This window comes from Carassius auratus, chromosome 12 (assembly GCF_003368295.1).
Source record: "Carassius auratus strain Wakin chromosome 12, ASM336829v1, whole genome shotgun sequence".
Taxonomy (NCBI): Eukaryota; Metazoa; Chordata; class Actinopteri; order Cypriniformes; family Cyprinidae; genus Carassius; species Carassius auratus.
The window spans coordinates 2397737-2414614 of record NC_039254.1 but is presented as its reverse complement, the minus strand read 5'-3'; the positions used below and the strand labels follow the sequence as shown (position 1 = coordinate 2414614).

Here is a 16878-nt window from a genome sequence, read left to right as displayed (position 1 = left end):
ATTCTGAACAAAACATGAATCTTGAAAATAGCAGAAAAAATAATGCAAAGCCGTCCATATAAAACCATAATGATACATATATCAATTGTGCATTTATGTGCAATTAATGCATGTGTGTGTGTGTGTTGATGACAGCCTCAGTCTAATTGTTTTATGCTTTACACACACACACAGACACACACACAGAGAGCGAGAGAAACCTGTAAAATGCAGCATGTATTATCTAACACACTCTATAGTCGACCAAATGTGTGTCATTATTGCTTGTGAATGAATTATTGTGTATTGAGTTTGTTTCCTAATTTTAGGGTCTCCCCAAACTGGCGAGACACTGCAGGTGAATAGGGTAAAAAAATAACTAATAGTTATTGCCTTATTATATAATATGCATTAAGCAGACACGTTTAACTAAAGCAGCTTACAGTGCATTCAGGATTTTTTATTTATTTTTTACCAGTATGTGTGTTTTCTGGGAATTGAACCCACAACCTCTTGCATTTCAAACACAATGCTCTACCACTCAGGTTTATATATGCAAAGAGTCATTATGTAATGAAATCTGCATGGATTTGCATGCATTTCTAGTACAAAAATCAAAACACTGGATGATGTCAGATTCACAATTCTTCAAATTAAAAAAAAAAAAAGACAGAGAGAAAACACTGTATTTTTACAATTTTGGGAGGGATAAAATTTTGCATATAATCAAGCAAATTATATATGAACAAATCGCTCTGTAAAAAGCTTCAGGATACAGACTATATGAATAATAAATGTAAGTTTGGTGTGTGTAAGTGCTACTGAAGTGTCTCCCCTTAAATAAATAAACAAATAAATAAATCCTATTGATTTATAAAGTAATAAAATAACAATAAAAATGTAAAAGTCTGGGAATCTTTTGCTTCTGTTCTCAGATTTGTCCAGGCTTACAAAACAATGTGATTTATTATCAAACACACACTGAAGTTTTATTGCAAACACAATATCATATTTCTAAATCTCAGAGCAGGTTTGAGAGGTCATGTGTCTCTGTTCTCTCTCCTGATTGGTTAGTGCTTGTTTTATGCTAATTGTTGTGTTAGATATGTGTGTGTTTGAGGCTGTAGTTTCAGAGTGAGATACAGGACAAACATCATCCGCAGCAGACAGTGAGTATTAATACTGATTGGTTTTTCATAATTCTCAGGCTAATCATTGGTTTATTGAGATATTAACTTCAAGTGATTATTTTAGCTCAAAGTTGTTCAGATGAAAAAATTAATAACAATTGTGAATCTCTGTCTTATTTTATTGCCAATGCTTTTATTAGCTTAGATTACTTCAGGCAACACAGGAGTTAATCAAATTTAATTGATTTGGTTTATTAAAATGCTTAACGCTAAACAATTTTACAATGAAAATCTGTGTAATTGGTTGAGAAATCTATAGGAAAGACATCTGTAAATGAATGGTGTGTGTGTGTGTGTGTGTGTGTGTGTGCAGTGTTCCTGCAGGATCTGGGGTTGTGGTCCGCAGGAGTGTGTGTTGTTGTAGTTTACATTCTGCTGGCAAACACAGATCTGTTTCTGACCAAACCGGACCGCATGTCTCTGGACAGACTCTCCAGTGCCGAGCTCAGATCCACCGCTGGAGGTCAGAGGTCACAACATCTCGTTCACATCACAGCCGGCTGCTCACAAGGGTTGCAGTTTTTATCAGCTGCTTACACACATTTACTAAACTTTACACACAAATCCAAGAAATGCACAGAAAATGCTAAAAGCCTCTCATCTCTTGCAAAACAATAAAGCAGTGCGTTCAAAATATCACAAACACATCTCAAAGGCAAACAATTGCAAACATTTGCCATAATATTAATTCTGTTATATATATGTGTGTGTGTGTGTGTGTGTGTGTGTGTGTGTGTGTTCATAAAGAATTGTATTGTGTTTTGCAAAAAGTGTAAATTGAAAACTTGGTCAAAGTCTGCTGATCAGTGTGTGGTTTTGTAGATCTGGTGTGTGTTTCTGTTTGAGAGACAGCTTTCACAAACTGTGTGACGAGGAAAGACTAAAATAAGACTGTAATGCACCGCTGCGAAATATAATATTTCTGTCAGATTCAGCTTGTAAATGTTCTTTCACAGCTGCTTTCCTGTAGAACATGTGGTGAAATTGCATGTTTTTTGTTGTTGATGCATTTGCTGTTTAATGCAGTTCAACTGAACCAGATGAAATGAGGGTAAATGACACACGTGTGGTTGTTTCTTCTCAGATGAGGAGAAGGTTAAAGCCGTCTCTCTGTGGGAGCGAGCGGGAGCTGTTATTATGGCGGTCAGACGGCCCGGATGATCTCTGTGCAGAAAGGTGTGTGTGTTTCTCATGTTATCATGTCACACACACACAGACACACTCATCCTCACAGGGCTGTGTGTTTTGTGTCAGGAGGCGTCTGATCTCTCCTCTCTGAAGCCTCTGTTAGACGAGCGAGGAGTCGCTCTGATCGCGGTGGTCAAGGAGAACATCGCCTCAGAGATTCAGGACTTCAGAGCTTACTTTCACGGAGAGATCTTCCTCGATCAGCAGGTCATCACTGGAGCTCAAATATGCAATGTTAATATATTAAATATATTTATATATAATATTAATTATGTGAATATATACATGCTAATATTTTCTAAATATATACTGTGTGTGTGTGCTTTTATATAGTAAATACTGAATGGCTGTATATAGTGTAATGAGTCACCAATACCATTATGTTATTGTAAAATATATTTAAAGTACATAAATAAACACTATTAATAAAATAAATAAATACTGATTTCTTGGCTGTTTCAGATGTGTTTCTACGGTGTGAAGCGGAGGACGATGAGGAGTTTGGGATTCGCTCGATTTGGGGTTTGGAGGAACCTGCTGCAGGTGTGGATGAGAGGTTACCACGGCAACAGGAAGGGGGAGGGGTTTGTTTTAGGAGGCCTTTATGTGATTGGACCGGAGAATCAGGTAAAGCACAAAAAACATCTTAATGGCACATGATTTTAAAATGTCCAAACATAAAAAAAGCACTGATTCCTGATGTGTTTGTGTTGCAGGGGATTCTGCTGGAGCACCATGAGAAGGAGTTTGGAGATAAAGCAGATCTCTCAGCGGTCTTGACGGCTGTCAGACGGATTCAGAAAACAGAAGAGACACAAGACAATTAGATTCATATCAAACCAAACCACAGCATCTTTGGAAAAAAAAAAAACATAACTGGATTTTGCCTTGAAATCAAATCAACTGAGTTTCCTGAAAACTTTTGCCAAACTGTTCATGGAATGCATTGTGTGTGTGTGTGTGTGTGTGTGTGTGTGTGTGTGCGCATGTAAAAGAGTGTGTGTGTGTGTGTGTATGTGTGTATGTGCGTTTGTGTGTGTTTGTGTGTGTGTGTGCATGTGTGTGTGTTGTCTCAGAGTGTCTATATGACAGACTGATCCTAAACTCTAATGAGGGGACAGCCTTGATGATTGACACATTAGATCATCAACACACACACACACACACACACACACAAAACTGAATTTTTTTTTCTTCTTTTCTCTGTGCAGAGAGGTGTGTGTGTTTCTTTGCACTTCAATTCCTTGTTAAAGTGTAGATTATCATGTGCATGCTATGAAATAAACTGAATAAATCCCTGTGGTGTCTAAGCTTAGAAATATTAAATTAATTAAAAGTCTAATTTATATTACATGTACATAAAAATAATTTTTTTCATAAATGTAAATATTTAAACGTAAAAAAAAACTAATGTGAAAAAAATGTACAAGTATTTGAATGTAGCTGTCTCGCGGATGATATGAGCGCTGATTGACAGACAACTTATAAATATAGGATCCGCCTCAGCGTGAAGATTGACAGGTGTGGCGTCCAATAGGAATCTCGCTACCTTCTCACTGCAGCCAATCAGAGAGCGGGTCACGGCAGAGGACAGTTAACAGTTGCGGTGTCAGAAATTACGATGCGCTCCTCAGCTACGACTTACACAGGTAAAAGTTTCATCTGTCGGTTAAAGTGTCGATTAAAGAGCTCTTGTTGTTTTATGAGTGTATGTATTCACCTGTAGCGTCTCTCAGGTGTGTTATTTAGTGACTGAAGCAACACGGAGCGTTTCATATTGACCCGTTAGTCTGAAATATAACGTAACATGACCAACTCTGCTGCTTATCGCTAACGTTAGTATGAGTTTGAACATATTACACACTCTCTGTATATCCACAGTTATTTTGACATGTAGGTTTTTTGTATTACTTTAACCGATCTTAGGCGCTAAATGTAACCTGAGGCTCGAGATTACGGCACGCGCACGTCTACATCACGTTCACTAAAAGAGAAGCGCGTTCACGAGTCAATGAGACGGCTTTCATCAAATACAGTAACATCAATAAAACGATCATAATAAAAATATTTGACCCTGGAGAACAACACCAGTCAGATTCATACATCACCTGAAAGTTGAATAAATAAGCTGTCATAAAAAATATTTTAGTGATTGTTTTGCAATATTGTGATCCTGTTCCCCAGTGTTTGGTGCGGATCATCAGTGGCGGGAGTTTTGATTTGATTGATTGATGATGTGTTTGTGTGGCAGTGAGCTGAGAGATCAGCTGTTCTGGGATCAGTTCATCGTCTCGGACTCTCAGAGACTCACAGATGGAGGCTGACACAGGTGAAGCAGCTCAGGTGACTCTGAATGAAGCGCTGACCACTGACCGCTGAGCGTGTGTGTGTGTGTGTGTGTGTGTGTGTGTGTGTGTGCAGGTGAGATCATGAGGCTGACGGTCATCAGAGCAGATGATGGTCAGCTGGGCTTCAGTGTGCGAGGAGGATCTGAACACGGACTCCACGTCTTCATCAGCAGAGTGCAGAAAAACAGTGCCGCAGGTCAGAGACTTCAGCTTTCAGTGAATCATACTAAATAATGTCTTCATGAAAATCTGCACATCTCTGAAAGAGTGAATATATGAAACTAGGGCATGGAAAGAGAGAAACAACTAAAGTGTGCAATCTTTTAAATGCAATCTACAGCCATCGTAATACATGCACTACGGAGGAAAAACAGCCTTTGGTTAATTCTGGTACATTTATAATTACGTACAATGTCGCTGTGTGTGTGTGTGTGTAGAGCTGGCGGGTCTGTGTGTCGGTGATAAGCTGCTGGAGGTGAACGGCGTGAGTCTGGAGAACATCAGTATGAGCAGCGCTGTGAATGTGTTGACGGGTCACACTCGTCTCCATCTGCTCATCCAGCGCGTGGGACTCGTGCCTGGCCTTCGTTACACTAACGAGAAGACCACCTGGTGAGCATCATCAGCCTCACTGAGCGCCCCGGCTCCAGAGCAGAGATCCTCAGTGTGTGTGTGTGTGTGTGTGTGTGTCCAGGGTGGATCTGATCCATCGGCGGATGGTGGTGGAGGAGTCGGACGCTCCCGTCTCAGATGGAGCGCTGTGTCGGACGGTTCACCTCCATCTCTCTGAACACCAGTCCTGTCTGGGACTCAACATCCGCGGAGGACGAGAATACAGCCTGGGCATCTACATCTCCAAGTCAGGACGGACGCAGACACACGCCACTACTGATCCTACAAACATTTATTTCATCACACTCATGAATGCCTTTGGGTGTTTTAACACTAAAATAAGTCCAACAAATCAAACATGAATTCTTCAACTAGATCAATAAAGTCAGAATACGCTGATGTTGGCTTGACAAAGCCTTGTCTGAAAATGTCAAATATTTTTTTAAGTAAGTTTGAAGATCTTCACATCAGACAGAAAGAGCTGAGGTCATCAGGGGTATTTTAGTATCATTACTTTATATTAGAGATACAATAATATTTTGTATTGATATTTTTGAGTTAGTTTTTATGTTTATTCATATTTTGTATATATATTTAAATGTGAATATATATATATATGTGTGTGTGTGAGTGAATGTGTATAATACACACACATATATATATCGATTTTTTTTTCATTTAAAGTTTTTATTAATTTTGTTTGTCTTTTTTTTTTTTTTTTAAATAGGTCTATTTGGTTTTCATTACATATTAATTATTTTTATTTATGCACAAATAAACTAAATGAAAAAGAGAAACATTGCCTTGCTAACTAGCTTAAATAATGTCGTTTTAAGGTTATTTTTTATATTTAGTTTTAGTTTAAGTTACTTTTACTTTAAGTAACAAAAAGAGTTTTAGAGTCAGACAGACCAATAAAATCTAAAACAAACCACAATACAACCCTTAAACCACATTAGACACCAGACCACGTTAAACCTAAGCCACATCAGACCCAGTAACTCACAATTTAGGAATTATACACATGAACACATAATGTATTAGAGTTAATAATCACGCTTTGTTTCGCTCGTTGTGAACCAGCTACTGAAGCAGTCACAGAAAAACTCCTCAAGCTCTGATACAGTGTGTAATGTGATATGAACAGAGCACTAGTGTCTGATTGGCTGTTTGCAGGCTGGATCCCGGGGGTCTGGCAGAACAGGGCGGAGTTAAGATAGGGGATCAGATCCTGTCGGCCAATGGCGTGAGCTTTGAGAACATCAACCATTACAGAGCAGTGGAAGTGCTGAAGAGTCAGCCTCATGTCATCCTGACTATTAAAGTGAGTCTCACACACACACACACACACACACACACACACACACACACACACACACACACACTCACACACACACACACACACTCACATAGAGCAGATGGCTGATGTGGATCTCTGGTTTCTGTGTGTCAGGCTGTGCATTATTCACTCTGTTCCTGGATCAGCTCTTCCTGCAAACCCAAACCCTCATGACCAGGACCCAGACAAACCGTTTTAATACTTATTTTTTTGCCAGTACAGACAAAACAGTCAGGTTTCTCTAACACAGTGTTTCGCAAAAAAAAAAAAAAACTAAATTCACTAAATCATTAAAAATGTCAAATTAAACAGTCATTTAAAAACAAAAAAGGTCAATTAAAATGCTTACTACAAATAAATGTTTTATACATTATATTTATTTGAAAATGTATTTTGCATGTCATGTGACCCTTAATCAACATCACAGAACCATAAAAATACTAAAGTGTTGGTTAAAACTTTAAAATATGAATTAAATAATAACAAATGTAAAACTAAAATAATTTTAAAATCAAAACATTTAAAGAAAAACACTCAAATTAAACTATAAATATGTAAGATTAAGATAATTTTAACATCAAAACAAATCTAACCTAAAGATAAAATATTACAATTATTATTTTAATATTAAAAGATAAAAAGTTTTATGTATAACTGCACATCATGTGACTATTTACCTACGGAGAACCATGAAATATTAATCAAATGATAAGAATGTAAAATATATATATAATATCTGAAGGGAACTTCTGAAAATATGTAAGGTGTTTATCTGACAGTAAGGTTTGATGACAGACTGACAGCGTGTTTATGAGTGTGTGTTCGCAGGAAGCAGGCAGATATCCAGCCTACAAAGAAATGGTGACAGAACTCAGCTGGGTGAATAAAAGTGAGTTTCTTTTATCAACATTTACACAGTAATCTAAAGTGTTCAGTGTTGACCTCTGACCTCTCCCAGCAGGCAGCGGACCCGTCTATTCGTCCTCTCAAGGGTCGGAGTCGCTCTCATCCGCCTCCTCTCTGTCCTCCGGGACCCCCCTCGGCTCCGTCAGCAGACTCTCTCAAGCCACACTTCCTGTTAGCTTGCCTCTAAGAGCCAAAATGGCTGACGTCTGCGGCTCCACCGAGGCTCAGTTTCATCCAGATTCCACTGATAGTGACAGTCGTTCGGAGCAGCTGCGGACCGTGAGCCGAGGACCCACAGAACTGCTGCAGGACTCCAGGATCCGGAGCGAAGGAGCGTCGAGAGAGAGAAGACGGGAAGACAGGAAAACATCTCTGCTGTCAGCTTTCAGCCGAGCGAGTCCTCCGATACGCCGAACTCGAAGTCATGTGACTGTGTCAGGTGGGGTACACTGAGAGCACATGCAGCCACATACAATGAAATAAACCTTTTTATATTTTTGACATGAAACTCAAATTCAAACTCAAATTTGGTCAATTTTAGCAGTAAATGTGGTTTTGATGCCCCCAGTGTGTTGTGACGAGTCGCTGTAGTAAAGCGTTCATCTCTTCTTCTTTAATACTAGTTATAGCAGTATAGATAGATTTATATACCAATAAATAGATTTGTGAAGAAATTCTATTTCCAATTTATTTTTTATACACAAACCTGAAAACTGACAGTTTAATTCAATTTTTGAAGTTCAAATACGTCCAGATGTAACATTTGTCAACAGTCATCTGTCTGTCTGATTTCACGCCCTTGTTTATCGACCGCTAAACACTCTGTTTCTCACAGAAGAGGAGAAGAAACAGAAGAGGAAGCAGACAGAAAGAGGAGAAGAGGGAAGCAGTCCGCTGCAGCGCTCTAAAACCTTCTTCAGTCTGTTTCGAAGGAGAGATTCCTCAAGATCACGCTCCAGATCTCCGTCCCGCTCAGAGAGCATTCTGGGTAATATCAGACATCAAAATCTGAAACAGCACTGCGTCTGTCCTTCATGCAGCAGACATCCATTGCACTGAAAGGCATTGAAAACGAAATAAAAAATGAGATAAATGTTCATTATTAATGTTTTTTATTTTAATTCAGTACTAAAAATATTGCTGAACAAATGTTTCATATTTATATGGCACGTTAACACATTAATTGAATAACGCAGACAATTATTTTATCATGCATTAGAGCAGTTTTTTATGATTATGAAAGTCCGTTGCTGAATGCATGTATAAGAATGAGAGAAATCTGCTCTAAACCTGACCGTGCTAGATGTTTCTACAGATGCAGGTTTATCTGAGAGGGACGCTCTAAATCAGGTGCGAGCAATGGCCCTCAGATTACTGGAGGAGGAAGATGTGCTCATGCTCATGGACATCTGTGAGCGGGTAAGAGAGATTCAACCTGGTGATCGCACATCATTAAAGCTTTTCTTTGTCCAGAGGCAAAACTGGTGCTGTTCTTCCAGTATTTATCAGAGCGAGAGCTGACGACGCTTGTGCATGAGCTGCTAGCCGTCCTGAACACGCCAGAGAAGCTCCTTCTGCTCCGAGAGATCAGGTGAGAGCACACAGTGACCAATCCACAAACTAAAGCATCTTACAGAGAGTTTCCAGTCATGTTCGGGATCTTTTTCACACGGATTGATCATTCGTACGGGAAACTTTTCAAAAATGTCAAGGAAAGTTTGTGATTAAAAACTGGCCCCTGATCACTTAAAACACATTAAACACTGGTTCATGGTTCACCAGATCACTGTCCTCTCGCAGGCTCAGACCTCAGACCTTTCAATGCCACAAAACATGCTGTGGTTTAAATTATGAGTTAATGCACAGTTACATTCAGATCCCAGAAGTGCACATGAGAAGAGTAACTGTTTTATCTGTGTATGCTTCACACGGATGTTACTCATGTGTTTCTGTTCCTCTCAGATCTCTCGTGTCCTCCAGTGATCTTCTGCTCTTCAACAGCATGGTGTCTCCATCCGAAGAAGACGCTTATGATATTCTGAAGAGTCGCTCACGTAAAGTTATCACAATCTTCAAATACTACTACTAATAATAATGCATCTTGACAGTGGCTCAAAGTTCACTAGATTCGTCTCGTGTTTTAATTAGGCAGAAGTTCTCCTCAGTCAGGCCACGCCCCCCTCGTCACACCTGCACCAGGTACGTTATATCTATTAATAATCCCATCTACTGTTAAAAAACTTCCCAGCCATCATGTATAACTGACTAATAGCTGAAAACAATGCTGAAACGGTTTATTTTTACACCAACACTAGAGATCTGTTGAAGTTACAATGAAACAAAGTTGCACGGAGAGTTCCGCTCCTTGATTCTGATTGGCTGAGCCGTGTTCAAAGCTGTTCTAAATAACTCTACAAAGTAACATTTACCTTTGTTTACGTTTTCTGTTGCTCAGCAACCACAACTGTTTCTGAGGAACTACATTGTTTGGTGGAAGAATACTGTTGTTATTAAGATCATTACACTTTATTTACTCTGTTTTATTTCGTGAAACCTTACTATGTATATGGAATAACTGTTTTATAAACTCTGCTTCACATCATGCCTAACAACACCTCTTCACTGTTATTAATTCACTGTAAACTACAGCTTCTTGGGGCTTATTCACCCTTGAATAAATGTTGAAATGCCAGCTGGGTTCAAACGTTGTTTGAAGATTAGACAATCTCAAACCGATTCAGACTGATTGCTGGTTTTGTTGTGTGCTATTTATCAATGAATATTACTCCAAATGATAAATGAATAGCGTATCTCTTTGCATCAGATCTGCGCGGTGGATTGGAGCTTCATGCGGTGGAGGATCTTGAGAGACAGAATCAGCTTCTGGAAGGTCTTGAGCAGATGCGTCTGTCCTGCGGTCAAGACCAGAACGAGTCCAGAGGCTTCAGTGCGTTACTGGACGTTCCTGTGGACACCTACGGTCATTCAGACTCATTAACCTCCTCCAGGACGTCTGCGCTGCTTCCCAACTGGCTGCTGACGGAGAACACGCGTCCAGACTCTGGACCAACGCTGGACGACGCTCTCAGCCGCAGCATCACTGTAGTGGACGCGCCTCGACACAAGAGACCGCTGCTCTCACAGGTCTTCGGTTCTCTGAAGAAGTCCCATAGTTCCACCGTGTCACCTGCGCTGGAGTCTGTATGTGAGAAACACACCTGTGAAGAGTTTGAGCTCAGCACCGTACACATCAGCAAAACCAAGCAGTCTCTGGGTATCCACCGTTTCCTTTTCATTCTGTTCAGTGCATCTAAATAGAAGAGTACCATGTGATGTGTAGTAAGGGTTAAACTTGATCTATGCATCATCTGGAGCTGAATAAATGATCTCTCCAGTGATGTGTGGTTTGTTCGGAGGACAATATTTGTCTGAGATACAACTATTAGAAAATCTGGAATCTGAGGGAGCAAAAAAATCTAAATATTGAGAAAATCATCTTTAAAGTTGTTCAAATGAAGATCTTAGTAATGCATATTACTAATCAAAAATTAAGTTTTATTACATTTATGGTAGGAAATGTACTTAATATCTTCATGGAACATGATCTTAATATCCTAATGATTTTTGGCATAAAAGAAAAATTGATCATTTTGACCCATACAATGTATTGTTGTGTAATGGTACAAATACACCCGAGACTTAAGACTGCTTAAAGAAGCTGTTATTTAAGGACGAGCTGTTGTGGATGACAGAAATATTCTGTTTCTTGTTTTGTATGTAAAGATGTTTTCTAAAAACAACCATTGATTGTACACCCTCATTGTCCAGCACAATATTCACAGGTCTTCTGAATTATAGGCTACAATTTCTATTTGTTGTTATTGAAATATAAGCTTTTTCTTTCATAACATGCTTCATAAAAAATATATATAAATATACAGTACAAGATTAAGACCTCACAAACAGATAAAGTGTGTGTGTGTGTGTGTGTGAGCAGGGATCAGTGTATCCGGAGGATCAGAGTCGAGGGTTCAGCCCGTGGTGAAGATCGAGAGGATTTTCCCAGGAGGAGCTGCATCTGCTAGCGATGCTCTGCGGGTAACGTGTGTGTGTGTGTGTGTGTGTGTGTGTGTGTGTGTGTGTGTGTGTGTGTGTGTGTGTGTGTGTGTGGGGTTCACTGTGAGTCAGGGATCTGCTCTGTGTCTCAGGCTGGTTTTGAGCTGGTGTCGGTGGATGGTGTCTCTCTGCAGGCCGTCACCCATCAGGACGCTGTGGAGATCATTCGACAGGCTTTCAGTAATAAGAGCATCAACCCCATGGAGCTCGTGGTCAAAGTTCCCGGAGTCTCACCGTACGTATGATCTCAGGAGGAACTACACTTCACATCTGAGCTTTAAGTGTTTCTAAAACGCTGACTTGTCCAGGTTTCTTGGTGTGGTTAGAAAGTTATTTAAAAGGTTACAAAAATGTTTCTTTCACAGCATTCTAGTTTTTCACCAAAAATATGGGAATGTTCTAAAATGTCCATTTTTACCCCATGTTTATTTTTAATATTGTCAGAAATATTTGCTGTAGCCGTTTCTGAACAGAAAGTACCAGCGAGTCATTGCAGGTGTTTAATTACAAACAGCTCATAGGAACATTAAATATACAGCACAGAAAATATACAGTGAATTGGTTTCATAAAAAAATGACAACACCAGCACAGTCACCCACAAGATCTATTCACAGTGGCAGTAATGGGCTTATTTTACTACAAATATCACAGTCAATAGCTTTTTTGAAAATAATGAATATTGCTGACATTAGTTTAATAAAGACATGTTCAGCTCCTGTCAGAATTACTGCTGCTCATGTCCTCGCAGTTATAGATGATTATTGAATAGCAATACAGATGCAGTTCTGTTGCTGTTGATAAGAGCAGAGTACTTCATAATGTGTAAGCACTGAGCTCTGTCTGTTCACACAGAAGCGTTTCCTGTTCCACTCTTATATTACATTGTTATTCTCTCCAACACAGATGTATTTGTAGTGTTCCACGCATAAAATTCAGCACTCAACTTAAGTTGTTCAATTACCAAAAAACATGTTTTTTCCATTTTCCACTTCCTATGTGCCAAAAACATCTGTGTGAACATCCCCTTACTCTGTTTTCAGAATAGTGCTGTCAAATAAAGGAATATTAAAATGTTTACATAATGTGTGTGTACTGTGTATATATTACGTGGATGTGATTAATCAGGATTTAATAGTTTGACAGCACTATCTGAGAACAGAAGACGATTACTGAGGTCAGATCTCGGTCGCTGTGATGTCGTCGAACGTGACTTCGTTCCCGCTGCTGTCATCGTCCTGTTCCTGGTTCTCCAGGTCGAGGTGGAGCTGACGGAGCGATCGCTCCAGATCTCGGTTCCTCTTGTACATCTGGACGTAGTTCTGCTGCAGCTGAGACTGATAGCGGATCACTTTATCCTTCTCCTCCTCCCAGCTCTTTCTCTCGCTCTCGAATGCAGACGCCTGATCAGAGGAGTTCTGGCGTTCGTGAGCGAGCTCTGCTGTCAGACAGTCGTTCTGCTGCTTGTGTGCCTTCAGTTCCTCGCTGTCATCGACGCTCGAGCGAGACGACTCTTCTTCCAGACGGCTTATTCTGTCCCGGAGCAGCTGGTTCTCGCTCCTGTGGCGCTGCAGTTCGTTCTCGCAGACCTCGAGCTCCAGCGTCCGTGTGTGTGAGGCTGTGTGCGCCTCCTGCAGCTGACTCTGACACGTCTGAAGCTCGGCTCGAACCTCTCGCAGCTGTCCACGCAGCGTCACCAGCTCACCGACACGCTGCGCCACATCCCCCTGCAGCTCCTTCATCTGCTGCTTCAGCAGGGAGATCTCTCCAGACTTCTGACACACCTGAGAGAGACAAGACATCAGAACCTGTGTGGCTAATCTGACTTCTGATTAATAGAATATTCATTATAATAAACTATATGAGTTTGGACCAGTCATAAGACTCCATTATTGCACATTTAGATTTCTGCATTATCTGAAGCTGAATAAATAATATTTCCATTGATGTGTGGTTTGTTCGGAGGACAATATTTGTCTGAGATACAACTATTTGAAAATCTGGAATCTGAGGGAGCAAAAAAATCTAAATATTGAGAAAATCATCTTTAAAGTTGTTCAGATGAAGTTCTAAGCAATGCATATTACTAATCAAACATTAAGTTTTAGGTAGAAAATTTATTAAATATCTTCATGGAACATGATCTTTACTTGAAAAAAGGAAAAAGTATAATTTTGACCCATATAATGTATTGGGAAGTCGTGGCCTAATGGTTAGAGGGTTGGACTCCCAATCGAAGGGTTGTGAGTTCTAGTCTCGGGCCGGTCGGAATTGTGGGTGGGGGGGGTGCATGAACAGTTCTCTCTCCACCTTCAATACCACGACTTAGGTGTCCTTGAGCAAGGCATTGAACCCCCAACTGCTCCCCGGGCGCCGCAGCATAAATGATGAACACTGCTCCGGGTGTGTGTGTGTGTGTGTGTGTGTGTGTGTGTGTGTGTGTGTGTGTGTGTGTGTGTGTGTGTGTGTGTGTGTGTTCACTGCTCTGTGTGTGTGCATTTCGGATGGGTTAAATGCAGAGCACAAATTCTGAGTATGGGTCACCATACTTGACTGAATGTCACTTCACCTATTGTAGACGCCAAATGAAGTTTGAGCCAGTAGGTGGCGCCAAATGACTGTTGAATGAGAGTAATTTAGTCGTTCCACAGATTCTGAATCATTCAGAAACAAGACAAGTGACTGCTGTCTTTATGAACAGGTTAATGAATCATTGATTCACTTGATTTGTTCAAAAATGTGTTATTGGGCTTCTATTCTGTAAAATCACTTTCTAATTGTGTTGAATGATCTTGGGCCTGCAATGTTGCGTATCTAATACCGGTCGTTCGGTGCAACTCTATTATGAACACACTTTCTCCTTCTAGAAAGATCCTCACCTCCCACTTGGTCTGCTCCAGTCTGGGCCCCAGCTGTGTGTGTTCTCGTTCGTAGGATGTGCAGCGCTCCTCGAGTCTCTGGTGCTCCTGCAGGAGCTGTGTCATGTCGTCCTGCTGCTTCTTCTTCTCCTGCTGAAGCTGAAACACCTGGAGCTGCAGGAGCTGATGCTCGCGCTGCGCTTTATGAGACGCCTTCTGCATCTTCGCCGCACACGTCTGTCTGAACTCCTCCATGTCCAGCTCCGTGTGCTTCTGACGCTCCTCGTACACCTGCACACACACACACACACACACACAGGTTAGTTCTTATGTTCAAGGCCTGTTAAAGAGACAGTTCACAGTAAAGATGAAAACTCTATCATTAATTACTCATTAACCCTAATGTCGTTCCAAGACCTTTGTTCATCTTCAGAACACCTGAAATGTTCCCAGGTCCACACACATATTACACAAATAATGACTTTATTCAACAGTTCTTCTCCTCTCATCGATGTTTCTGGGATCTGTGTTGCTGTCTGTGGAGGGTCAGAGAGCTCTCAGATTTCATCAGAGATATCTTACTCTGTGTTCTGAAGGTGAACCAAGGTCTTACAGGTTTGGAACAACATGAGGGTGAGCAATTAATGACAGAGTTGTCATTTTTGTGTGGACGAACCGTTCCAGTGGAGATGAAGCATGTCTCTCACACACCTGACAGATGGCTACTTCGTTGTGGTCCAGGTTTTCTCGGAGCTGCTGCAGCTCCAGGTCTTGCTCCCTCAGCTTGTCCTCCAGGTCTCTGACGATGGCCTCGTAGGTCTGGATGGGTGCCGGGGACAGCGGTTCGGTCAGCAGGGAACCCGTGCTCTTGCTGGACGAGGAGCGGCCACTGTCTGAGTTGGAGTTTCCGTGATGTTTACTCTCCTCGCTCCGGCTCTGGCTCCGGCTCTGGTTCTGGCTCCGGCTCCGGCTCTGGCTCTGGTTCTGGCTCTGGCTCTGGCTCATGGTAAAGGACTGGCTGAACAGAGCATCGCGAGCGCCGCTGTAAGTGCTGCGCCGCTCCGTCATCACGGTCGAGACGTCTTCATCTTCTGGAGAACTCATGCTGAGGTTTCCTTGGCTTCCCGACAGACCGGCTCCGAGCCGCGGGGACAGATACTGCACGCCGTTACGGCTCCTCGGGAGCACGGGTTTGAAGGCACTGGGTCTGATTATGGTCTGCTGATCGCTCTGAGAGAAACAAACATCAGAAATCATTGTGTTGATCATGATTTTATCTATTTGTCTTCTTTCTTTTTAAAAACACTTTATCCTCCATCACTTAAACTCTATTCGTTTTCTATATGAAAAACACTAGCTTTCGATATTTTTTCGATAATGTTTTCATTATGTGTGTGTGTGTGTGTATACAGACTTTTTGTTATTACATTTAATTTGACTAATTCCTCTTATTTTATTGTTCTCTGACCCTGAACTCACTCTTTCTAGTTGTCCAGACACTGGGACCAGTCTCGGGGGTGCGTCCACACACAGATGATTATGGGTCCAGTCTCTTATCAAGTCCTGGTGTGAATTTGAGCGAGTCCCGAAGCCCTGGGCTCTGTCGGAGACGTTCCTCCTCTTGCTGGACGGAGTCTGACTTCCCTGTGAGGATTCGGACAGCAGGCGTCCCGAGCCCGGCGTGCCCTTACGGAACCTGGTGCTGACCTCAATGTTAGCACGGTCAGGATAAGAGACGTGACTCTGCATCATGCTGCTGACGGCACCCATCGCTCCCATCAGGCCTGGTCCTGGACGGTCAGTGGACACGGTCAGAGAGTGGACCAGCGCCATGACCGATGACACACGACCTCAGAAACCCTGCACGGAGCAGAAGAGAAACCCTGAGCATCGTAGCAGAGCTGGAGTGTGTGTGAAGCACTGGAGAGAAAACTAAAGACCTTGGCCTGGTGAACACCAGAACAACCGAACAAATAAAAACTCTGGAACTTTTTCCTGTATGAATATGGATTTCCGTATATTCCGACCTCTGAGGGACGACCCATGTGATTTTTTTTATTTATTTAAGATTTAAAAAAAGAGAATAATTTTATTCTTCATGCATGAAAGTGACAAAAAAGTGAGTGAATACATTTAAAATGATTTCTATTTAATAAATGTGTTAACAAATGTAATTAATATATTTGATAAAATATAAATAAATGCTGTTTATTAAACTTTATATTTATCAAAAAATCCTGAAAAATAAAGTGCATCATCTTTTCCACACAAAATATGAAGCAGCGAAATAGTTTTCAACACTGATAAAGACAGTGAAATATATTGAGCAGTGATGAAGCATCAC

At 41.1% G+C, this 16878-nt stretch overlaps 1 protein-coding gene and 1 pseudogene across 3 annotated transcripts; both read left to right on the top strand.

Annotated features, from left to right (window-relative positions):
• Positions 1 to 541: 541 nt before the first annotated feature.
• On the top strand, positions 542 to 3359 carry LOC113111464 (redox-regulatory protein FAM213A-like; annotated as a pseudogene).
• A 550-nt stretch (positions 3360 to 3909) lies between these two features.
• pdzd7b (PDZ domain containing 7b) lies at positions 3910 to 16878 on the top strand. Of its 3 annotated transcripts, none has more exons than XM_026276215.1 (17): positions 3910 to 4006; positions 4609 to 4686; positions 4779 to 4901; positions 5143 to 5317; positions 5400 to 5564; positions 6494 to 6641; positions 7485 to 7545; positions 7615 to 8001; positions 8398 to 8550; positions 8878 to 8981; positions 9062 to 9153; positions 9525 to 9616; positions 9711 to 9761; positions 10387 to 10836; positions 11560 to 11660; positions 11771 to 11913; positions 16023 to 16878. In XM_026276215.1, the coding sequence occupies exons 2-17, from the start codon at positions 4671 to 4673 to the stop codon at positions 16069 to 16071; spliced, it is 2310 nt and encodes a 769-aa protein (XP_026132000.1). In that variant the 5' UTR covers positions 3910 to 4006; positions 4609 to 4670; the 3' UTR covers positions 16072 to 16878. The 3 variants fall into 3 exon arrangements, with proteins under 3 accessions (XP_026132000.1, XP_026131999.1, XP_026131998.1); XM_026276214.1 differs by lacking the exon at positions 16023 to 16878 and adding an exon at positions 14544 to 14758 and having other exon boundaries at positions 7618 to 8001; XM_026276213.1 differs by lacking the exon at positions 16023 to 16878 and adding an exon at positions 14544 to 14758.

Bases quoted from the DNA above. Each gene is read 5' to 3' on its own strand.
- pdzd7b (XM_026276213.1), top strand. The intron at 9,154-9,524 runs GTGAGAGCACAC...TGTTCCTCTCAG, and splicing joins CTTCTGCTCCGAGAGATCAG to ATCTCTCGTGTCCTCCAGTG. The intron at 9,762-10,386 runs GTACGTTATATC...TCTTTGCATCAG, and splicing joins CCTCGTCACACCTGCACCAG to ATCTGCGCGGTGGATTGGAG.